At 48.2% G+C, this 25,529-nt stretch overlaps 1 protein-coding gene across 1 annotated transcript in view; it reads right to left on the bottom strand.

The window, feature by feature from the left end:
* drp2 (dystrophin related protein 2) overlaps nt 1-25,529 on the bottom strand; it is a 173,268-nt gene that overhangs the window by 110,588 nt on the left and 37,151 nt on the right. Inside the window, exons 2-4 of the mRNA XM_070882105.1 lie at nt 11,450-11,594; nt 1,301-1,457; nt 161-278 (exon numbers count right to left, since the gene is read on the bottom strand). Of these exons, the coding sequence (XP_070738206.1) occupies nt 161-278; nt 1,301-1,457; nt 11,450-11,496 (322 nt within the window). The 5' untranslated portion in view covers nt 11,497-11,594. The remainder of the gene's footprint in view (nt 1-160; nt 279-1,300; nt 1,458-11,449; nt 11,595-25,529) is intronic.

The raw sequence follows: 25,529 nt of genomic DNA on the forward strand, positions 1-25,529 counted from the left end.
AATGTTGTAAAGGGTCTTTATGAGGTGAATTAAAAAAAATGGCAGGATTTTAAGGGCAGCACTTCCATTGGTGCTGGTGCACAACATCAGTGGTCCCAGCATTTTCCCCATAATGTACATTATAATGACACAGATAAGGCAAGCAAGATAAAGTGATGACCTTTGTCTTGTGCTGGTTCCTCTGTCTCCTCGAGAGGATGCTGGGATAGGAATGCTTGGGCTGACTCCAAATTTGCCAATATGAAGGGTCCTTTCATCTTTACGTCTTCCATGAAAGCCTTTATTGAAAGAATGTGGAAAGAAAATGAAATCTAGGAACAAAAATCAAACATTTAACTTTTCGATTACCAGACTAGTAAATTACCTTATTACCAATATTATTGTTTATTAAAACCTTTTATCTGAAAATGCAATAGAAATTATGAGTAGTCTTGACATAAGTTACATTTTTCCTTACGATTCCCTTTAAGTATCTGTTAAAATAACAATATGGTCAAGAGCATTTAACCCACAGACTATAAACTATTATTCATGAACAGACATCTGATCGGAAAGTTGGGGCTGGGGGCAGAAGATCTTGGGTTTGAAACCTGACAGGCCTCATATGTCTGAGGTGGATAAAATGTTCAGGGAATGGGGAGAAAACTGGAGATTGGGACTGAGCCGTTTTCAACATAGAAGTAGGGAATAGAATTTCATGCCGATCAGAAATCACCCTGTGCAAATAACTGCATGCCACCTTATTCCCGATATTGGGACACACTTATATTTTGATATTAACATGGTGTGATTTTGTCTGCAGTTAAAAAATTATAGTTGGGAAGACTTTTTTCTGTGGAAATTGGGACTCCTTTTTAAGATATTTCCTTTGCCCCAAATGTTCTCCGCTGCTCTGAAGGCACCACTGCCTGATTGGAATCAGCTCAGATCAGAGATCAAACGTGGGAATTCCTTGCCTACATAGCTCAGTTCCAATTCTGGGAAGTGCATTAACCCTCTGAATTAAGGTATATCCTTTTGTAGGTGTGCAGCAGTAAATGCATTATGGCAAAAATGACACATGCCTCCTCTCCTTCCCCATCCCAAAAGAAAAAATGTTTGGCAAACACTTTTTTATTGAGACACTTCCCCTTTAAGAGAAATTTGAATTCTGATTGCGGCTTCAGTCTTTAATTACGACATATAGTTAACCTTCAACACTAGAGATTAATGTTAATTTTAGCAGAAAAATGAAATTATTGCAAAATGCAAAACATCTATTTACCACCGACCATTTTCTTCAAACGAGTGGGTAACTTACAGAGTGGAACTCATTGTACCGCCGCACTGCACCAATATCCCCTGTGAAGGGAAGCTGCTCAGACAGTTCTTCGTCTTTCAGGGTCAACCAGTCAATGATCTCCTGCAAGGACAGCTGCAGCTTGCCACTGTGATCAGAGAGTGCCTCCAGCCGAGCCCTTAGCACACAGTGAAGGAAGGGGGGGGCGAAATTAATAGTTTTCAAACGCATAGAGAGATCTTCAGCTAAGGTAAATGGGGTGGGAGGACAACACAGAGGATCACATAGTATGAACCATTGTAAAGACTGGCAATGTGTCAAGGTTCTATTTGGAGTTGTGTGTCTGATCCCTGATCCATGCCTTATCTGAGGTCATCTTCAGAGAGATGCCATTGGTTCTCTCATGCTGCAGACCTGTGTTCTTAGCTTCTGGGGATGTCTGCAATGAACAGGAAGGACACAGAGCTGGCAAACAATAAAGTCAGCCCCACATGTACATTGGACCGACATCCACTAAAAATATTACCCCCCACCACAACCTTCTTCCTTTTTCTATATTCAGGTATATTCAGGATAGGCTACAGTTGTACAGGTTGTTGGCAACCTTCCAGTACTTCTCTCCTTCTCTTCACTTGCCTTTTTGTCAATCTTGAGGCCAGACATTGAACGGTGGCTGGCTATTCAACCACAGGGTCTATCGTGACTAATCTTGCTGCTGTCCTCACCTGCGGTCCACACATGCGTACTCACCGACATACCTTCGAGTGGAGTACTCGACTGTCATCAAGCCAATTTGTTTCTTTAGCCAGTATATAACAAACCCAACAAGGGAGGGGGTGGTTCTGGACTTGGTTTTGGGGAATGAAGAGGGGCAGGTGGAAGGGATATCAGTGGGAGAGCATTTTGGTGTTAGTGATCATAATTCAGTAAGATTTAGGTTAGTTATGGAAAAGGACAAAGGGGGGACCAGGAATAAAAGTTCTCAATTGGAGCAATGCCAATTTTGCTGAGCTGGGATGGGATTTGGTCAAAGTGGACAGGAAATGGCTACTTGATGGTAAATCAGTGTCAGAGCATTGGGAGGCATTCAAAGAGGAGATCCTGAGGCTACAGAGCAAGTATGTTCCCTTAAAAAAAGGATGGGGCTAACCGGGACATACAGTGTGAGATAAAGAAAAAAAGGGAAGCTTATGACTGAAACCAAGAACTCAACACTGCAGAAACTCTGGAGGAGAATAAGAAGTGCAGGGATCCAATTAAAAAAGATATCAGGAAAGCAAAGAGAGAGCATGAAAGAATGTTGGCAAGTAAAATCAGGGAAAACCCAAAGATGTTTTATTAATACATTAAGAGCAAGAGGATAACTGGAGAAAGAGTGGGGCCTATTAGAGAACATAAGGTTATGCTTGAACTATATACAACATTGGTTAGGCCGCAGCTGGTGTACTGTGTGCAGTTCTGGTCACCACATTACAGGAAAGATGTGATTACACTGGAAAGGGTGCAGATGAGATTTGCAAAAATGTTGCCTAGACTGGAGAATTTTGGCTATGAGGAAGGGGGCCCGAAATTCAGAACCACTGGAAAGCTGGTGCTTCCCCCACCCTTTTGGGGCCATTAGCGTCGACATTTTTTTGTGGCTGGGCCACCCCATATTCAGCTCCAAAAGTAAAAAAATGGGTTCCAGCACTAATGAACCTATCCAAAGTGGATTTTTCAGCAGTGTGGCTGTCTTAATTTGAATGTTATCACCACTGAGAAATTCAGCATGCAGGTAAGGGTTTCTAATAAGCCAGCTGCTCCCTGGCCTTTTAAAGGCCAGGGTTTGCAGTAAGGCCCTGAGGGGGGAAGGAGTCTGGAAGGATGGCTGGTGTAAGAGGTGCAAGGAGAGCCAACAGGTTCACTGATATGGAGCTGGAGACACTGATGGACGGTGTGGAGGACAGAAGAAAAATATTGATTCCTGACATGGGGCAACCTGGCAGACCACCAGTACATAATGCATGGGAGGAGATTGCAGGGGAGGTGTCAGGCACCTCCATATATGTGAGGACGCACCCTCCCAGGAGGGTGCTGGCCAGTCTGCACCTGCCCTTCCAGGCCCAGGGCTGTTCCAGAGCGTCCTTGAAGGACAGCTATAGGTCCCAGACAACAACCACTGCAGCCTTCCCAGACCCATGATGAAGCCACAGGGATGATAGTTAGGCGTAGTGTTAGGGTAGTCACATGTAACATGTGTTATAATGAGATGCACCGGGGTAAAAAATGATTACAGTATTATTATATTGCTCTTTATGTTTTGTTTTTGCAGTAATTTGGATAATTTGATCAATCTTTATTTTTGGCACATATATCTGGCCAGATGTTTCATTTGGGAGTGGGCATTCATTGCGATGGCCATTGAAAGTGGGACCTGAAGGGCCATGTGTGGATGGGATTATTTGAAGCGAGATGCTATGAGACGCAGCTGCACCTCCCTTACAGGGTTGCGATGAGACGACACCTCCTAGCTCTGGGGTGATGGGGATCCTCCTCCTCCTCCTCCTCCTGCGCCACCTCCTGCACCTCCTCCTCCTCCTCCTCCTCCTCCTGTGCCTCCTCCTCCTTAGGTGGTACTGCTAACTCGACCTCCAGCGGCTGACCCCTCACGATGGCCATGTTGTGCAGTATGCAGTAGACCACGACGATTATGGCATCCTGTTGAGGAGAGTACTGTGAGGTGCCACCAGAGTGGTACAGGCTCAGAACCTCTGCTTGAGGATGCCTATGCACTGCTCGATGATGCACCTGGTGGCACAATGAGCGTCATTGTATGCATGCTCTGGTGCTGTCCTGGGGTTCCGCAGTCGAGTGAGCAGCCAAGTGTACAGGGGATATCCCTTGTCCCCAAACTTGATTGAATTTTTCGAGGAGGTAACCCGGAGGATCGATGAGGGCAGTGCGTATGATGTAGTGTATATGGATTTTAGCAAAGCTTTTGATAAGGTCACACATGGTAGACTGGTCAAGAAGGTTAAAGCCCATGGGATCCAGGGCAAAGTGGCAAGTTGGATCCAAAATTGGCTCGGGGGCAGGAAACAAAGGTTAATGGTTGATAGGTGTTTTTGTGACTGGAAGGCTGTATCCAGTGGGGTTCTGCAGGACTCAGTGCTGGGTCCCTTGCTTTTTGTGGTATATATGAATGACTTGGATTTAAATGTTGGGGTATGATTAAAAAATTTGCAGATGACACTAAAATAGGCTGTGTGATTGATAATTAAGAAGAAAGCTGCGGACTGCAGGAAGATATCAACATGTTGGTCAGGTAGGCAGAACAATTGCAAATGAAAGTCAATCCAGATAAGTGTGAGGTGATGCATTTGGAGAGGTCTAACAAGGCAAGGGAATGCACATTAAATGGTACTGTTACCTATGTAAACATTATCAATGTGTAAGACTTGCCACCAGGGGGCGCACCTGTGGGAGACCCAAGGGTCACCTGCACTGCACACCCTGGGCAAGTAGGTATAACTCTGGAGTTACATTAAAAAGACCAAAGTCACAACAGTTTGAGTTTAAGATATACAGTCTTGCAGAGTTATTCCGAACGTAACAATTGGCGACGAGTAACAGATCATGAACTTTCACGCAGTTATGGCTGCCATTGGTATTCCTGGGAGATTTGTTGAGGGTGATGATTGGGAAGCTTTCATTGAGCGTCTTGACCAGTATTTCGTGGCCAACAAGCTGGAAAAGGAAGAAACCGCAGTCCAGCGCAGGGCAATTCTCCTCACTGTTTGTGGGTCCATGACATATGGCCTCATCAAAAATCTGCTAACACCGATGAAACCAATGGAGAAGACATATGAAGAGTTGTACACGCTGGTTCGGGAACACCTCAAGCTGAAGGAGAGCACCTTGATGGCCAGGTATCACTTTTATACGCACCACCGCTCCGAGGGCCAGGACGTGGCGAGCTATATTGCTGACCTAATACCCCTAGCGGGACCGTGCGTATTTGCTGGATTTTTGGGGGAAGTGTTGCGGGACTTTTGTGCTTAGAATTGGCAATGAGGCCATTCTTCACAAACTGCTGTCTGCCGAATCCCTAGTCCATCATGATAGCCAAGGCTTTTATGTCCATAATCGATTACACTAAACAGACATCATTGCAGCATCAAAACTCACCGGCAAGTACTGTGCGTAAAATAATGCCTTCAGCAAGCAGAACTGTACATGGCAGGGCCTAAATGCCTGCAGAGGCCAGACCTAGGATGACTCAGGGTCCGCTGTGGAGCATGAATGCGAATCCATTAGCACCATGTTGGCGCTGCGGGGGTAATCATCGGGCCCATCAATGTCAATTCAAGCACTACATGTGCAAGGGCTGTGGAACAATGGGGCACCTCCAGCGAATGTGCAGACGTGCTGTGACTCACCACGTGGCAGAGTCGGCAGAAGATGAACGGCCCGGCGCGGATCATGCTGAACGAGTAAGAGAGGCAACTCAACCCGAGGCTGAAGAAGAAGTGTATGGGGTACACACCTTCACCACCAAAAGCCCTCCGATAATGTTAAAAGTCAAATTAAATGGCATTCCAGTTTCCATGGAATTGGACATGGGGGCAAGTCAGTCAATTATGAGCCAGAAGGCTTTTGAGAAACTGTGGGGCAACAAGGCACAAAGGCCAAAACTAAACCAGACCTACACCAAGCTGTGCACTTACACCAAAGAGTTCATACTAGTCATTGGCAGTGCGGCAGTGAAGGTATCGTACGATGGAGCTGTGCATGATTTATCACTATGGTACCACTGTTCGGCAGAAGCTGGCTAGGAAAGATCCGATGGAACTGGGACGACATCAAAGCACTGTCTTCGGTGGATGACGCCTTGTGCGCCCAAGTGCTAAACAAATTCCCATCGTTATTCAAGCCAGGCATCGCCAACTTCATAGGCGCCAAAGTGCAGATCCACCATGTCCTTGTTGCACGACCCATTCATCACAAGTCCCGAGCAGTTCCATACGTGATGCGAGAGAAAGTCGAGATCGAGCTGGACAGACTTCAATGAGAGCGGATCATGTCGCCAGTCGAGTTCAATGAGTGGGCCAGTCCAATTGTTCCGGTGTTGAAGAGTGATGGGACGGTCAGAATCTGTGGGGACTACAAGGTAACGATCAACCAAGTCTCGTTACAGGACCCACTACCCAAAGCGGATGATTTGTTCGCAACGCTAGCAGGGAGGAAGTCATTCACCAAGCTGGATCTAACCTCTGCTTACATGACACAGGAGCTGTCTGAACCTTTGAAAAAATTGACGTGCATCAACACGCACAGAGGACTGTTCATATACCACAGATGCCCCTTTGGGACTCGCTTGGCGGCGGCCATCTTCCAAAGGAACATGGAGAGTCTGCTGAAATCAGTTCCGTGCACCGTGGTGTTCCAAGACAAGATCTTGATCACTAGCTGCAACACTACCAAACACTTGCACAACCTGGAAGAGGTGCTCAAGCGACTGGACAGAGTGGGACTCAGGCTGAAACGCTTCAAGTGTGTTTTCCTGGTGCCAGAGATCGAATTCCTGGGGAGAAAGATTGCTGCGGACGGCATCAGACCCACAGACACCAAGACGGAGGTCATCAAGAATGCACCCAGAACACAGAATGTGACAGAGCTGCATTCGTTCCTGGGACTCCTCAGCTATTTTGGTAACTTTCTATCGGGGTTGAGGACTTTGCTGGAACCATTGCATTTATTGCTACACAAGGGTGATGACTGAGTTTGGGGTAAATCTCAAGAGACAGCCTTACTATATTCTAACAAGTTACTTGTATTTTATGACCCATGTAATCGATTATACTAGCTTGTGATGCATCTCCGTACAGGGTCGGTTGTGTGTTACAGCAAGCCAATGGGTCAGGCAAACTGCAACCAGTTACATATGCATCCAGAAGCTTATCTAAGGCTGAAAGAGCCTACAGTATGGTTGAGAAAGAAGCGTTAGCATGTGTATATGGGGTTAAGAAAAAGCACCAATACCTATTTGGGCTCCGGTTCGAGCGCAAAACCGACCACAAGCCGCTCATTTTGTTGTTCTCAGAAAGCAAATGTATTAACATCAATGCTTCGTCCCGCATCCAAAGATGGGCGCTAACATTATCTGCGTATGATTATGTAATGCGCCACTGACCAGACACGGAGAACTGTGAGGATGCCCTCAGTCGGCTACCATTGCCCACCACTGGGGTGGAAATGGTGCAACCCGCAGACTTGCTCCTTGTAATGGATGCTTTTGAGAGCGAGGGGTCACCCGTCGCGGCTCGCCAGATCAGGACCTGGACCAGCCAGGACCCGGTGCTATCACTAGTAAAAAGCTGCGTCCTTAATGGGAGCTGGTCGGCGGTCTCAGGGGAAATGCAAGACGAAATTACACCGTTCCACCGACGCAAGGATGAAATGTCCATCCATTCGGACTGCCCCCGATGGGGGAATCATGTAATTTTGCCAAAAAAAGGCAGGGAAATGTTTATACGTGACCTTCAAAGTACCCACCCAGGCATAGTCATGATGAAGGCTATCGCCATTGACCGGCATTGACTCGGAGTTGGAGCCATGCGTACACCAATGTAACACTTGCTCACAGTTGAGCAATGCACCAAGGGAGGTCCCACTGAGACTGTGGTCATGGCCCTCCAAAACGTGGTCAAGGGTCCACGTAGATTTCGCTGGCCCCTTTCTAGGAAAGATGTTCCTCGTAGCAGTGGAAGCTTAAATCTAAATGGAATGAATGTATAATAATGTCGTCATTTACGTCCACTGCCACCATTGAAAGCCTCCGGGCCATGTTCGCCACCCATGGTTTGCCCGATGTCCTTGTTAGTGACAATGGACCATGTTTCACCAGCTCGGAATTAAACGAGTTCATGACCCGCAATGGCATCAAGCATGTCAGGTCTGCACCATTCAAGCCCACGTCCAATGGTCAAGTGGAACGGGCAGTCCAAACCATCAAGCAGAGCTTGAAACGCGTGACGGGTGGTTCCCTGCAGACCCGGTTATCTCGGATTCTGCTCAGCTACTGCACGCGACCCCACTCGCTTACCGGGGTCCCCCCTGCAGAATTGCTAATGAAGAGGGCACTCAAAACCAGGCTCTCCTTAGTCCACCCGGATCTCAATGATCACGTAGAAACTCGTCGTTACTGACATAACATGTACCATGATCACGCGGCTGTATCATGTGACATTTAGGACCCTGTGTTTGTTCTTAATTATGGTCATGGTTCCAAATGGGTTGCTGGCACTGTGTTGGCCAAGGAGGGGAATAGTGTGTATGTTGTCAAACTTTTGAATGGACAAACGTGCAGAAAGCACTTGGATCAGACCAAACTGCAGTTCACTGACAACCAAGAACAGTTTGAAGAGGACATTACCATCATTCATCCACCCACACACACACCCAACCAGCAATCGACTTTGCGGTCAACCACGAGGATGAACCCACCATACTCATGTCTGAGTAGACCAACCACACCGCAGTGCAGCAATGATCTGACTGACTCACCCATGCCAGGACTTCAACTCAGGCAATCAACCCAGGAACGCAGAGTCCTGGGTCGCCTCAACTTATAAATAACATGTACATAAGACTTTGGGGGGGGGAGGGGGATGATGTTATGTATGTAAACATTACCAATGTGTAAGACTTGCCACCAGGGGGTGCATCTGTGGGAGACCTAAGGGTCACTGCACACCCCGGGCAAGCAGGTATAAAAGGCAGTCAACCATGCTGCTTCCTCACTCTGGAGTTACATTAAAGAGGCCAAGGTCACAACAGTTTGAGCTGAAGATATATAGTCTTCTGGAGTTATTCTGAACATAACAGGTACGACACTGAAAAGTGTAGAAGAACAAAGGGACCTTGGAGTGCAGGTCCACAAATCCCTGAAGATAGCAGGCCAGGTAGATAAGGTGGTTAAGAAGGCATATGGAATACTTGCCTTTATTAGTCGAGGCATGGAATACAAGAGCAAGGAGGTTATGCTTGAACTGTATAAAACACTGGTTAAGCCACAGCTAGAGTACTGTGTGCAGTTCTGGCCACCACATTACAGGAAAGATGTGATTGCACTGGAAAGAGTGCAGAGGAGATTTACAAGAATGTTGCTTGGACTGGAGAATTTTGGCTATGAGGAAAGATTGGAGATGTTGGGTGTGTTTTCTTTGGAACAGTGGAGGATAAGGGGAGACCTGATTGAGGTGTATAAAATTATGAGGGGCCCAGATAGAGTGGATAGGAAGGATGTGTTTCCCTTGGCAGAGGGTTGAATAACCAGGAAGCATAGATTTAAAGTAATTGGGGGGAGGTTTAGGAGAAATTTCTTCACCCAGAGAGTGGTGGGGGTCTGGAACTCACTGCCTGAAAGGGTGGTAGAGGCAGGAACCCTCACCACATTTAAAAGATATTTGGATGTGCACTTAAAGTGCCGTAACCTACAGGGCTATGGACCAAGAGCTGGAAAGTGGGATTAGGCTGGACAACTCTTGGTCGGCCGGCGCAGACACGATGGGCCGAAATGGCCTCCTTCCGTGATTCTATGATTCTATTCTATGTTTCCACCTCAGCCCGGAGGCAATGAGGTCAATTGTCGCACCTACAGCTGCCTGACTGAAATTAGCCGACTCAGCACAGGTGGGGAATTAAAACTAGGACCTTCTTTGTTTGTCTGGCTCAATATTACACTTGGCGGGGTTTTGGTGGGGGCAGGGGGGGTGGGGGGTGGTGTGTGGGCAGGGGATAAATAACCTTCCAACTAATGGAAAAATATCCTTGAACTTATACGGGATAGATTGTGTTTATTTTTTCCAGCCTGGACATGCCTGAATTCAGCTTTTTCTTTCGCTTCAAGACTTTCAAAGTCTACTCATCTCATTAAAGTTCCAAGGCCCCTGAGCAAAATGAGGTACTCAAAAATTGAATCCCAAAGATATCACTCATTTAGAACTGCATTTCAGATTGAATCCCTTCTAGATATATTTCATTTAAGATGTTTATAAATGAGATCTAAATCCTGCTTTTGATTCTAAGTGCTGTTGTGCTCTACTCACCCCATTCAGTTCCTGGCTTTATGACAGCTGAATGCAATGATTGGCGAGTAAGCTTGACTTATATTTAAGCTTTCAAAGGCTCAAAATTCACTCCATACGATCACAACTGCTTCCGGGTTTCTTTGTGAAAAATGTATTATTCTTACTGAACATATCTCCGAGAAACAGATTTCAATTTCTTTGAGTGAATTTTGTGCCCAACTAGGTGAAAAATGCCAATGCGGGAGAGGAAAACACATTTTCATTTCTTTGAGATCCAGTATCTGCATTAAGCAATCGCAGGTCAGGTATGGCACAGGCAGAGGCAAAGGAAACCACACAACAACGAGCTTTAGTTCAAATCTCAGAACAGCACCTCTTACATTGTGGAATGTTCTATTTCCTATGTCAGCAATCAGCTGAGTGAAATTGCAAATTTAGTCCTCATTATGGCTAGTTTTGCACTGCAGGCTCATACACTAAAACTGGGGGAAGACTCGCCCAAACCCGTTTACACAGAGCCCTTACATGCAATAAATAGACTGTGAAGACTACCAGGTTAACCATCCACTCCCTCCACCACCAGTGCACCATGGCTGCTGTGTGTACTATCTACAAGATGCACTGCAGCAACTCGCCAAGGCTTCCTCAGCAGCATATCTCAAACCCATTACCTCCATAACATAGAAGGACAAGGGCAGCAGGTGCATGGGAACACCATCACTTCCACGTCCCCCACCTAAGTCACACACCATCTTGACTTGAACATATATCGCTACTACTGGGTCAAAATCCTGGATCTCGCTACCTAAAAGCATTGTAGGAACACCTTCACCACAAGGACTGCAGTAGTCCCAGAAGAAGCTCACCACCACCTTCTCAAGCACAAATAGGGATGGGCAATAAATGCCAACCTTACCAGCAACATCCACATCCCAAGAATTAATTAAAAAAAAGACTTTGATCATTTCAATCAAGGCTGGGCTGCTAAATTGTCTCCTACACCTCGATGCCTCAATGGAGCCTAGAAGCAAGCTGTCTCTCATCAGATGATGGTGCAGGATTAAAAATATTAACTAACTTAAAAAGGATAGAAATTCACCTGATATTTTGAGATTTCTTCTTAATCTCGCTCCAACAGAGGTTCATCTCCTTGAAGTGCTGATATGATGTCTGTGATTTAATTTGTTTGTTCTCTTTGTTTGGCTTTCACATTTATTCCTGACATCCTCAATCAATAATCATAACTATAAAAATAATTAAAATAAAACACTCATTAAGACCATTTGTATGAATGTATGAAACAATTGATTTGTGTTGTAGATTAATTTAGTAGATTTGGGTATTTGTTTCAATGAATTATGGGCTGATCTTTTGTCAAAAGGGGATTAAATGCACCTTTTCACTGTTTGTTATTTATGGGCAATTAATAGAATGGCTTGAAATGTGTGGTTCTTTTTAAAATGTAATTTTGTTATTGGGAACAAAAAAAAGCCAATCCTAACACACCTATAATGATCCGGTAACACTTCTTAAGCAACTAATGATCACTAAATCAATATAAAATGACAAAAAGTTCAATAATGCAGCTGTGGCGTCACAATATTTGTGCCAAATGTTGCAGGAGGATGGTCACCAAATCTAATGCGGAGACAACACGTGTGTTATTGTGTGAACTGCGACCTCACTGCCATACGGACCTGACAGGAGGTATAGAAGAAATTGTCCATTTAACAAACAGCATAGAGATAAAGCATGATTGTTACTCAAAATTAGCAGCGCAGGTCATATATGAAAATAGAGGAAAGTCATTGGGGGAGAAATTGGCCGGGTTTGCACCTCCTGTTAGTGTCTCTGGGGGTACGAAGGGGTTACCGACCAGGCAAGGCAAAATCAGCGATGCCCGCGAACTTCCCTGGTGGTTTTGCACTGGTGCTAAGACTTACCGCCTCGATCTCTTGCGCTTCGGAGATCGTGACATCATCCGGTGCGCAGCGCCCCTTTACCACCCCGGATGTAAAATTCGCTTCCACTCCCTGCAGCATCGCCGGGCGTTAACAACTGCAGCTGCAGGAAGCATTGTCACCTCGGCTGGCTGCTTGGGGAGCGCTAATTAAAGGCAGTGGTGGTCAGGTAGGGCAAAATTAATTTATGTCCCCATTCTGGTGCCTCCTGATGTCTTTTGCCCCATGATTGCTCAGCCCTGCGCTCTCTTAGAGTGCTTGGGGCTGCTAAGAATGTAATGCAGGTGCTGTCCCCCACCAGACGCAGCATGACGATTCCTTCAATGCAGCATTAGTCCTTCCCTTTAAGAGAGGGAAGGAGCCTGTGAAGACGGCAGCACTGTCCCACACATTGCTCAGCGCTCTGCTGATACTGCACTCACTCCCTTTAGCGCTCTAGGGGAAGTGGTAGCGCTTGACTTAGCGCTCCACTTCCCTCTTGGAGGGCTGAAGTGGAAGTTTACGGTAGAATCAACTGTTTACTGCCCAACGATACTTTTGCGCTCCTGCAAAAGTTATCACCCCAAATGGGATGCTACGCAATTTCTAGCCCATAGTCGTTAAAGATTAATGCAAAAAAGTGCTGTACTCACACATAAATGTTCGATGTGTTGCAATGAATAAGGTAGTGAAGTAGAAATAACAAGGTTACATCAGTGACATTGTATATCACATCCCGTCAGCCCGTAACTGTGCAGCGATATGCTGTATTTTATGTGAGCTGCTTATCATTTATACATTTATGGATTAATAGGTGTTCCTATTTATGGATCGATGGTGAGTGTCCAAATGTCTACATGCGTATGGTCAATGGTGCCCTGTATCTTTGGGGAATTCACCAATTAAACTGCCGCTACCTCTGCTGCTGATCAATGCTGAAGTATATGTAGAGAGCTTCAGTTACATCTAATAATGGAGTGCTGTAAGGAAAATGCAGCATAAGTATTGAGGACAGTGATCACCTTCAGTGCCACTGATAGTGCAGTGCAAATGATAGACAGGCATTTTTCTTAGCTGCTCTGTTGTCCTATATGCTGATTTTCAGAGGCTCAGGCTCAGAGGCCATGCACAAGTATCTATAATGCTGTTTCTGCTAAAAATCAAACCTCAAGGAAAAACCTCACAATTGCTCATGCAAAAATAGCTAAATGTAGGGCCAATGAATTAACATGTGTTAACATCCATTTAGGCTCAGGAGAAATTTTTGGATCACAAGCTAAGTGTAAGTGAGGAAGGCTCTTCAACCCATTTAATCTCATCCTTCCAGTTTCCCCGTAAAACATCTAGTGCATCCTGGCCTTAATTGCTATGTGTTCCAGGTTTTGATCCCCCTATATGTAATGAAATACTTCCTTATGTTAGCTCTAGATTTGCCCATCACAGTTTTGAACCTCTGTCCTCTTGTCCCGCTGTTCTGGCAGATCTGAAACTATTGTTTTGGGCTCAGTTTTCAATACCATTAAGTATTTTATAAGTTTCTGTCAATAGACTCCACTTTGAGATGACTTTGAAGTTGAGGAGACCTAAATTATTAAGTTATTCCTTATACCTCTTTCCTCCAATACTGGGAATCAGTCTTGTTGCTGTCATCTGCACTGACCCTAGGTCTTGGATGGCCCCTCATATCTTAGCAAACAGAATTATACGCAGGACTCCAGGTATGGCTTCAGCATGACCTCTGAGGATAGGGCTGAAGGTGTAGAGCACTAATGGGAGCCAAATGCTTTTCCTCATCTATAATTATCGTGTGGTCTTACCTTGTGAGTGCAATGGTCTTGGGAAAAAATGAATCATAGCAGATGGGGGGTTGGGAGGGAAGGAGTTAAAAATGTACTTGTCTTCTTTGGTATACTAAACGTCACATTTCCTTCAATCTGTTATTTGAAGTTATTTTAGTGACTGTTCTTGCACTTTAGTGATCTGCTGTAACTCAGCAGGTGTTGATGTCAGATCAGCCATAGTGAGTTACTTGTACCGCTGTTACACTTGCCCCTGGCATTCGCAAACTGGAGAGATTCCAGTTGCAATCCCGCTTGCACCAGACGAGAATCTGTGCTTTAGGCTAGATGTACTAGTGCTGCAAATATTTAAAGAAATAAATATCAGTATCTTGTAATGGGTTGTGCAAAAAGGTGATAATGTTATGTGACTATATTAGTAACCTACAGTTTGGAACCAAAACTGACATGAAGTCACACCACAGCTGGAGCTATATGGTACTCCAATAAAACCACGACAAATTGCTTGTTTTGTTCTGGTGCTACCAGACTTTGTTATAGCTTCAAGCTATTCTTATATCGAAAGTGTAGCATAATCACAAGATACCCATGTAGACCCCAATGCCTCTAGGATGGGAAACCATTTGGACCCAATTTTACAAACCCTTTCATGGCTTCATTCTTTATTTAGATTTGCAATTTTCAGTAAATCAACAGTGCTCATTTATCTTCATGTGAAAACGATTGATTGCATTGTATTTCACTATTATATTCCTGTGTCTAGTCAGCAGGATAAGGACCTTGAGCAGAGAGGACTGAATTCATAAAGAGCTCCAGGAAGTGTAGAAATAATTGCTAATTTGTTCAGCCCTGTAGAGAACCATCTGTCGCTGACAACACCCAGACCTCTGGCAGGGAATCTTTTCACAGCTTGTTCCATCAATCTACCAATAGATGGAGTGCTGCCATTTGCAAGGAGACTTACTTTGCATCAAATGTGTATCAATATTTATTTAAAACCAAACGATAACCAAAAGCAGTACAGAATGATACAGGACTTTTTGCTTATTAAGCCTGCTCCTTCAATGGATCTTGTGCAATTTGTTCTGTTGTGGACTCTTGCCAACTTACTTTCTTGAGGAAGGTAAATCTGCAGGTAAATCTCCAAATATACAAAACATTGGTGAAATTTCTCCTGAGCCCCAAAGATAATCAAGCAAATACCCAGAATATCAATCTATCATTACAAATGACATTATTTAATCCGAGCTGCTTGTGACACAGGTAAGATTTTTGTGCTAGCTACAGCACTGGGACCACAATGTTTCAAAGAGTATTTGATCATTTGTGTCTGATCCTTAAAAACATCTATTCTGTTCTTAATCAGATTGTATTAACTGCTTTGGATGCAGGCCTATTCCACAGATGATCAATTGCGCTGGGTAAGAAATCTGGGCTGATAATGTGCTCCAATGCACGTAGTACTACTGCCCATATTATCGGGTGCAGAGGCCTACTCTGCACCCAATGCACAATATACAATTCGACCCAGAAGTACTTCAAATCTGTGTACGCTTTGTGTGTAATGCCCATTCAGGGAGGTCACTTTATTTAAAGTAGGACATAGTCGCAGCTTTTCCGACACTCAGGCTGCGATTTTGCTGAATTTGGCGGGTCCGTGGTAGGCGACGTTAGTGGCGGGTCCCGACCCCGCTGTTGTCTCCAGTCCACTCTGTGAAATGAATTTTCCTTGACAGGGTTTGCTAAGCCCTCCCAGTGCGTTTCCCGGCCAATTAGAAGAAGCCGGTCTGGTGACAGCATTTCATGATGTGTCAGCAGCTGGTTTCCTTAAAGGGACCATGGCCAACTTTATTTTGACATTTGTGCTGTCAGTGTTCTGCAGCATTGAGGTGTTGCAAACACTGACAAGCACTGCACAGAGCTGCACAGCTGCACCTAGGCTCTCCCATAACTCACTCCATATGCTTATGGAGGAAGTCCCAGCATGCAGGGAGGTCCTCTTCCCTTCCCATGGGTGGAAGAGACCTCCCCAGGGCACCAATGCAGCCTGGTTGCACATTGCACAGGAGGGCATAAGCAGGGATGTGATCAGGAAGACCTGGCTGTAGTGACGCAAACCTTTCAATGATCTCAGTAGATCACTAAACGTTAGTACAAAGCCACACTCAACTTCATCTTGCTGTGCCTCTCATCACATCCCCATCATTCTGCCTTCCCTACCCTACTCCTGTACATCCTTACTCACACCAACTTACCTTGCACTTCCATCCATCCCTCTCTATCTACATTATCACGTCCTCATCTCATTCACCCCCATCCTAGTGCAAGCATACTAACTAACAACACACCAGGATAAGCATTTGGGTGTTTTACGCAATATTCATGTAACGTTTCTGGTAATGTGGTGTCAAACATTGAAACCTTTGTTTTCAACGCTTTGCGTTCTTGGACAGATCTGTGTGCACCTTAGTGAGTTGCAGTGAATGGTGAGACATAACAGTATCCCCGCAATGGTAGGGTACGATGTGTGTGAAAGGAATGGCTTGGGCATTGGTGAGGATGCTTTATGGTGTTGGTGTGGGGTGGTGCCAACCTGGCGCATCATGTGGCAGCCAGGGTGAAAAGCGTCAAGTGAAGTAAATCTGGTCATGGTGAGGCCATACCCGGCCTTCCGGGCAGCAGTGTGGTTGGGTGCTGATGGCCTGTATCCTGTGCAGCCTCAGCCTCCAATCCCCCCCTTGGCCGCCGATCCCCCCCCTCGGCCTCCGATCTGTCCCGCCACCCTCGTCTCCGATCTACCCCTTTGGCCTCCGATCCCCCCCATGGCCTCCGATCTCCCTCTCGGCCTCCGAGCTGCCCCGCCACTCTTGGCCTCCATCTACTCCTTCGGCCTCCGATCCCCTCTTCGGCCTCCGATCTGTCCCGCCATCCTTGGCCTCCGATCTACCCCCTTGGCCTCTGACCTGCGCCACCACTCACGGCCTCCATCTACTCCTTCGGCCTCCGATTCCCCCTTCGGCCTCCAATCTGCCACGCCATCCTCAGCCTCCGATCTACCCCCTCGGCCTCTGATTCTGCCTTGGCCTCCAATCTCCCCGACACCTCCAAACCCCGTCCTCCCACCCGAGACATCTGATTCCCCCCTTGGACCTATCTCCAATTCCTGGCCCCGACCCCCTCCGACGATCCCTGACCCCGATTCCCTCTGACGATCCCTGACCCCGATTCCCTCTGACGATCCCTGACCCCGACACCCTCCGACGATCCTGACCCCGACCCCCTCTGATGATCCTGACCCCGGCCCCCTCTGACGGTCCTCGACCCCGGCCCCCTCTGACGATCCTGACCCCGACTCCCTCTGACGCTCCCTGACCCCGACCCCTCTGACGATCCTGACCCTGGCACCCGCCGATGACCCCTGACCCCGACCCCCTCTGACGATCCTGATCCGACCCACTCTGACGATCCTTGACCCGATCCCCTCTGACGATCCTGACCCTGACCCCCTCCGACGATCCAGACCCAGGCCCCCTCTGACGATCCAGATCCCGGCCCCTTCTGACGATCCAGACCCCGGCCCCCTCTGACAATCCCTGACTCCGGCCCCCTCTGTCGATCCTGACCCCGGCCCCCTCTGACGATCCCTGACCCCGGCCCATTCTGACGATCCAGACCCTGGCCCCCTCTGTCGATCCTGACCCCGGCCCCCTTTGACGATCCCTGACCCCGGCCCATTCTGACGATCCAGACCCCGGCCCCCTCTGTCGATCCTGACCCCGGCCCCCTCTGACGATCCCTGACCCCGGCCCCTTCTGACGATCCAGACCCCAGCCCCCTCTGACGATCCCTGACCCCGGCCCCTTCTGACGATCCAGACCCCGGCCCCCTCTGACGATCCCTGACCCCGGCCCCCTCTGTCGATCCTGACCCTGGCCCCCTCTGACGATCCCTGACCCCGGCCCCTTCTGACGATCCAGACCCCGGCCTCCTCTGACGATCCCTGACCCCGGCCCCTTCTGACGATCCAGACCCCGGCCCCCTCTGACGATCCCTGACCCCGGCCCCTTCTGACGATCCAGACCCCGGCCCCCTCTGACGATCCCTGACCCCAATCCTCTACGTGATCCCGGCTTTCCTTCTCTGCTCCCCAGGCTGACCCTCCCGTCTCTAAATCTGGCTGGCTGCGGGCATGTTTCCTGTCAGCGTTCTAACCACCATCCCGCTCCTTACCTGCTCCAAGCTAAAATTCCGGCCTAAATGCCTGTTTGAAATGTGCACTTCAAGGAAGGCCTCTTTAGAAATATTTGTCACAACTTCTTAAAGTGCGTGGATGTCCAAAGATTTCCTGCCAATACCTGCAGTTTATTATTCACTATTTGTTGCAGAGTTGGGTAGTGGTTGATCACCTGTTTAGTTTTGCTGTTAAGGCAAACAAAGACTTCTTAAAGCTGCACTCTATCTGCTCCCTCAGTCTCTTTGCCGAATGATATTTGCTGCCTATATGAGCATTCCTCTGGGCATTGCTTGGTATTTGCAAGTTTCAGAGGATGAGCAGGAAGAAGAGGTATGCCAGACATGTGTGTTAGCATCTTCTGTGCTTATTTAGGCTCTACAGTTCTATCGGCCTTACTCCCCTACTATCTTATTCTGCTCCATCTCAACTGAAATCTCGTGACATATTATGGTTCCAATTCTGCCAAATTTTAATTATCCTATCCTATCAGTGTAGGTACAAATATGTTCAGGGTGTCTGTCCTTTGTGACAGTGTGTGTCTTTTACTTCCTAACTGCGCTCCTTCGAAGCGTTTTCCCATTGGGAAGAGGATGTGAGATGATTGGCTGCATGCCAATTACCCCTTCAGGGATAAAGGTGTTTGAAGATTTCCTTATGTTGGGTCCTTTTATGGCACAGGCATCTTCCACCCTTCAGGATGTAGTTCAGGACCTGGGATTTTAGGTCCTTCATTGGAACACCTGTGAACTTATCCTTTATTGGCGTGGAAGCAAGTCATCCTCGTTTCGAGGGACTGCCTATGATGATGATGATGTTGGGTAGTAGATGGCCCTGCAACCATAGATGCCATTGGTATTGAGGTAGTAAATGTTATATATGTAAACTTGTATTTACTCTGTACAGCCACCAGAGGGCTCATCCCTTGGAGTCCCAAGGGATCCCATAATCCCTTGGGAGCACAGGTATTTAAGGAGGCCTCACAGGTTGGAGAGGCACTCTGGAGACCTGCAATAAAAGACTAAGGTCACACTTAACTTTGAGCTCACAGTGTTCAGTCTGACTTTTCCTCCATACATAACAACTGGCGACGAGATACAGATAGCGAACCCGAAGATGCAGAGAACAGTGGGCATCCTGGAGAAATTATCGGAGGGAGATGATTGGGAAACTTTTGTGGAGCGACTCGACCAATACTTTGTAGCCAATGAGCTAGATGGGGAAGAGAATGCTGCCAAACGAAGGGCGATCCTGCTCACCGTCTGTGGGGCACCAACGTATGGCCTCATGAAGAATCTGCTTACTCTAGCGAAACTCACGGAGAAATCATACAACGATTTGTGCACGTTGGTCTGAGAGCATTTGAAGCCGAAGGAAAGCGTTCCGATGGCGAGGTACCGGTTCTACACCTACAAAATGTCTGAAAGCCAGGAAATGGCGAGTTATGTCGCCGAGCTAAGACGCCTTGCAGGACATTGCGAATTTGAAGGACATTTTGAACACATGCTTAGAGACTTTTTTGTACTTGGCATTGGCCACAAAACATACATCGCAAACTTTTGACTGTAGAGACCCCAACCTTGAGTAAGGCCATAGCGATAGCCCAGGCGTTCATTGCCACCAGTGACAATATGAAGCAAATCTCTCAGCACACAAGTGCTGATACAAGTACTGTGAACAAAGTGATGTTGTTTTTGAATCGTAACGTACAGGGCAAGTCACACGTACCTGCAGCGGCATGTCCGCAGATGTCTCAGAGTCCACCATTAAGGGTGATGAATGCAAGGCCATTAACACCTTGTTGGCGCTGCGGGGGCGATCATCGTTTCCATTCATGCCGATTCAAAGGGTACGTTTGCAAGGGCTGTGGAACAATGGAACACCTCCAACTAGTGTGCAGGCGAGCTGCAAATCCTGTTAAATCTGCAAACCACCATGTTGCAGAGGAGGACAGATCTACGGAGGATCACGATGAACCAGACTTTCAGACCGAGGAGGCAGAGGTACATGGGGTGCACACATTCACCACGAATTGTCCCCCGATAATGCTGAATGTTGAACTAAATGGACTCCCGGTGTCAATGGAGCTGGACACGGGCGCGAGCCAGTCCATCATGGGCAAAAAGACTTATGAAAGATTGTGGTGCAACAAGGCCTCAAGGCCAGTCTTAACTCCAGTTCGCATGAAACTAAGAAGTTACACAAAAGAACTGATTCCTGTAATTGGCAGTGCTACCGTAAAGGTCTCCTACGATGGAGCAATGCACAAGCTACCACTCTGGGTGGTACCGGGTGATGGTCCCACACTGCTCGGCAGGAGCTGGCTGGGAAAGATACGCTGGAACTGGTACGACGTCCGAGCGCTATTGCCCGCTGACGACACTTCGTGTGCCCAGGTCTTAAACAAATTTGCTTCGCTGTTCATTCCAAGGAGCAAAATTTCAGATCCACCTAATTCCGGGGGCGCGACCCATCCATTACAAGGCGAGAGCAGTACCATACATGATGAAAGAAAGGGTAGAGATCGAGCTAGACCAGCTGCAAAGAGAGGGCATCTTTTCACCGATCGAGTTCAATGAGTGGGCCAGTCCGATCGTTCCTGTCCTCAAGGGAGATGGCACTGTCAGAATCTGTGGCGATTACAGAGTAACTATCAATCGTTTCTCCCTGCAGGACCAATACCCACTACTAAAGGCCGATGACCTCTTTGTAATACTGGCGGGAGAAAAGACATTCATGAAGCTGGCTCTGGCTTCAGCCGACATGACGCAGGAACCGGAGGAATTATTGAAGGCCCTCACCTGCATCAACACGCACAAAGGTCTTTTTGTTTATAACAGATGCCCGTTTGGAATCCGATCAGCGGCGGCGATATTTCAGAGAAACATAGAAAGCTGACTGAAGTCAGTCCCGCACACCATGGTCTTCCAGGACGACATCCTAATCACAGGTCGGGACACAGTCGAGCATCTGTAACACCTGGAGGAGGTTCTTAGTCGAATTAACTGCGTGGGGCTCAGGTTAAAATGCTCAAAGTGTGTTTTCCTGGTGCCTGAAGTGGAGTTCTTGGGAAGGAGGATTGCGGCGGACGGCATCAGGCCCACCAACGTGAAGACGGAGGCAATCGAGAACGCACCGAGGCCACAGAACGTGATGGAGCTGCGGTCGTTTCTGGGACTCCTGAACTACTTTGGTAACTTCTTACCGGGTCTCAGCACACTGTTAGAACCACTGCATGTCTTACTATGAAAAGGGGATGAATGGGTTTAGGGCAAAAGCCAAGAAAATGCCTTTGTAAAAGCAGAACATTTTTATGCTCAAACAAATTACTTGTGGTGTATGATCCATGTAAGCGTTTGGTATTAGCATGTGATGCATCGTCATATGGCGTCGGGTGTGTATTGCAACAAGCTAATGATTTTGGGAAACTGCAACCGGTTGCTTATGCATCCAGGAGTCTGTCTAAGGCTGAGCAAGCGTACAGCATGATTGAGAAAGAAGCGATAGCGTGTGTCTATGGGGTAAAGATAATGCATCAATACCTGTTTGGGCTAAAATTCGAATTGGAAATTGACCATAAGCCACTTATATCCCTGTTATCCGAGAGTAAAGGGATAAATACCAGCGCAACGGCCCGCATCCAGAGATGGGCGCTCACGTTGTCTGCATACAACTACGCCATCTGCCATAGGCCAGGCACAGAAAACTGCGCCGATGCTCTCAGTAGGCGATCATTGCCCACGGGGGTGGAAAAGGCGCAGCCCACAGATCTAGCCATGGTTATGGAAGCATTTGAGAGTGAGCAATCACCCGTCACTGCCCGGTAGATCAAAACCTGGACAAGCCAGGACCCCTTATTATCTTTAGTCAAAAGCTGTGTGCTTCACGGGAACTAGTCCAGTCTCCCAGTGGAAATGCAGGAAGAGATTACGCAGTTCCAGCGGTGCAAAGATGAAATGTCTATACAGGCAGACTGTCTTCTGTGGGGCAATCGAGGAGTGATCCTCAGAAAGGGCAGAGATACCTTCATCAATGATCTCCACAGTACCCACCCTGGCATCGTAATGATGAAAGCGATAGTCAGATCACATGTGTGATGGCCCGGTATCGATGCAGACTTAGAGTCCTGCGTTAAAAGATGCAATACATGCTCGCAGTTAAGCAATGTACCCAGGGAGGCGCCGCTAAGTTTATGGTCTTGGCCCTCCAATCCGTGGTCTAGGGTACACATCGACTATGTAGGCCCGTTCTTGGGTAAAATGTTCCTTGTGGTTGTAGACGCGTACTCCAAGTGGATTGAATGTGAGATAATGTCGGCTAGCACGTCCGCTGCCACTACTGAAAGCCTGTAGTCTATGTTTGCCACTCACGGCTTACCCGATGTCCTGGTGAGTGACAACGGGCTATATTTTACCAGTGCTGAGTTCAAAGAATTCATAACCCGTAACGGGATCACACATGTCACATCTGCCCTGTTTAAACCAGCGTCCAATGGTCAGGCAGAGAGAGCAGTGCAAACCATCAAGCAAGGCTTGAAGAGGGTAATGGAAGGCACACTGCAGACTCACCTATCCCGAGTCCTGCTTAGCTACCGCACGAGACCCCACTTGCTCACTGGGATCCCACCTGCTGAACTGCTCATGAAAAGAGCACTTAAGACAAGGCTCTCGTTAATTCACCCTGATCTACATGAATAGGTAGAGAGCAGGCGGTTTCAACAAAATACATACCATGAAAGCACAAATATGTCAATCTAGATTGAAATCAATGATCCTGTATTTGTATTGAATTATGGACTAGGTCCCTAGTGGCTTCCCGTCACTGTCGTGTCCAAAGAGGGGAGCAGGGTGTTTCGGGTCAAACTTTCAAATGGACTCATTCACCGGAAACACATGGACCAAATCAAATTCAGATTTAGGGACTATCCTGAGCAACCCACCTTGGACCTTACCTTTTTTGATCCCCCAACACACACACCGGTGGCAACTGGCACCACGGTTGACCATGAAGCAGAACTCATCATCCACAGCAGCCCAGCAGGACCCAACACACCAGGCAGCCCAGCAAGGCCAGCTGCACAACAGACTAGCGAGGGTCAAACAAATGATTCAACAATACCAGCTTTCACACCGAGACGATCAACCAGGGCAAGAAGGGCCCCAGATGGACTCACATTGTAAATAGTTACACTATTGGGGAGTGTTGTTGTACATGTGAACTTGTAGTTACTCTGTACAGCCACCAGAGTGCTCATCCCCTGGATTACTCATGCCAGCTTCTACGATTCCCCTGCTGCTGGGCATTCCCTCTGCAGGGCCAGAGATCTGTGTGAAAGCAAATCTCTGAGCAGCGATGAGGTTGTCCAAGACCAGATTATTAGCTGGTTCTGCAATATGATGAATCTTGATAAAACAGACTGCTGGAAATTGGAGCTCATGGTCTCCAGATCACTAGTCAAAGCTTTCACGTAGGAAGCTAAGTGTGAGCTTGGATGTTGGACAAATGGGTGCTCTGCTGCGGAAGGGGCTAGAGTGGCCATACTCTCTATGGTGGTCTGCCACCCAGTCAGGCTATTACACAGCATTGCACAGATCTAGATTGCAGACTACTAAAAGATCATTCCAGTGTACAGACATCTTGGCACCGTCTCAACTAACTCCATGAATTGTTGATGCTGAGCTACAAAACTATATTTGTAGACAGGCCACATAAGATCGCAGCTAGCCTTTTAGCCTGCAAGTTACATCTCCTTCAGTTCCACCTGTATGCACTCCTCCACACTCATTATCTGTGCTTCACCAAATGCTTCCTCCTGAAACTGACCCCCTCCCCCAGGTGTGGGTATGTGTCCCCAGGTGTCAGCATGTCCCCAGGTGTGGGTGTGTGCCCCCAGGTGTGGGTGTGTGCCCGCAGGTGTGGGTGCGTGCCCCCAGGTGTGGGTGTGTGCCCCCAGGTGTGGGTGTGTGCCCCCAGGTGTCAGCATGTCCCCAGGTGTGGGTCTTTGTCCCCAGGTGTCAGCATGTCCCCAGGTGTGGGTGTGTGCCCCCAAGTGTGGGTGTGTGTCCCCAGGTGTCAGCATGTCCCCAGGTGTGGGTCTTTGTCCCCAGGTGTCAGCGTGTCCCCAGGTGTGGGTCTTTGTCCCCAGGTGTCAGCATGTCCCCAGGTGTGGGTCTTTGTCCCCAGGTGTCAGCGTGCCCCCAGGTGTGGGTGTGTGCCCCCAGGTGTGGGTGTGTATCCCCAGGTGTCAGCATGTCCCCAGGTGTGGGTGTGTGCCCCCAGGTGTGGGTGTGTGCCCCCAGGTGTCAGCGTGTCCCCAGGAGTGGGTGTGTGTCCCCAGGTGTCAGCGTGTCCCCAGGTGTGGTTGTGTGCCCCCAGGTGTGGTTGTGTGCCCCCAGGTGTGGGTGTGTGCCCCCAGGTGTCAGCATGTCCCCAGGTGTGGGTCTTTGTCCCCAGGTGTCAGCGTGTCCCAGGTGTGGATCTTTGTCCCCAGGTGTCAGCGTGTCCCCAGGTGTGGGTGTGCCCCCAGGTGTGGGTGTGTGTCCCCAGGTGTGGGTGTGTGCCCCCAGGTGTGGGTGTGTGCCCCCAGGTGTCAGCGTGTCCCCAGGTGTCAGCGTGTCCCCAGGTGTGGGTGTGTGTCCCCAGGTGTCAGCGTGTCCCCATGTGTGGGTGTGTGTCCCCAGGTGTGGGTGTGTGCCCCCAGGTGTCAGCGTGTCCCCAGGTGTCAGCGTGTCCCCAGGTGTGGGTGTGTGTCCCCAGGTGTCAGCGTGTCCCCATGTGTGGGTGTGTGCCCCCAGGTGTGGGTGTGTGCCCCCAGGTGTCAGCGTGTCCCCAGGTGTGGATGTGTGCCCCCAGGTGTGGGTGTGTGCCCCCAGGTGTCAGCGTGTCCCCAGGTGTGGGTGTGTGTCCGCAGGTGTGGGTGTGTGCCCCCAGCTGTGGGTGTGTGCCCCCAGGTGTCAGCGTGTCCCCAGGTGTGGATGTGTGTCCCCAGGTGTCAGCGTGTCCCCAGGTGTGGGTCTTTGTTCCCAAGTGTGGGTGTGAGTCCCCAGGTGTGGGTGTGTGTCCTCAGGTGTCAGCATGTCCCCAGATGTCAGCGTGTCCCCAGGTGTGGGTCTTTGTCCCCAGGTGTGGGTGTGTGTCCCCAGGTGTCAGCGTGTCCCCAGGTGTGGGTCTTTGTCCCCAGGTGTGGGTGTGTGTCCCCAGGTGTCAGCA

Source organism: Pristiophorus japonicus, chromosome 6 (assembly GCF_044704955.1).
Source record: "Pristiophorus japonicus isolate sPriJap1 chromosome 6, sPriJap1.hap1, whole genome shotgun sequence".
NCBI classification, from domain to species: Eukaryota; Metazoa; Chordata; class Chondrichthyes; family Pristiophoridae; genus Pristiophorus; species Pristiophorus japonicus.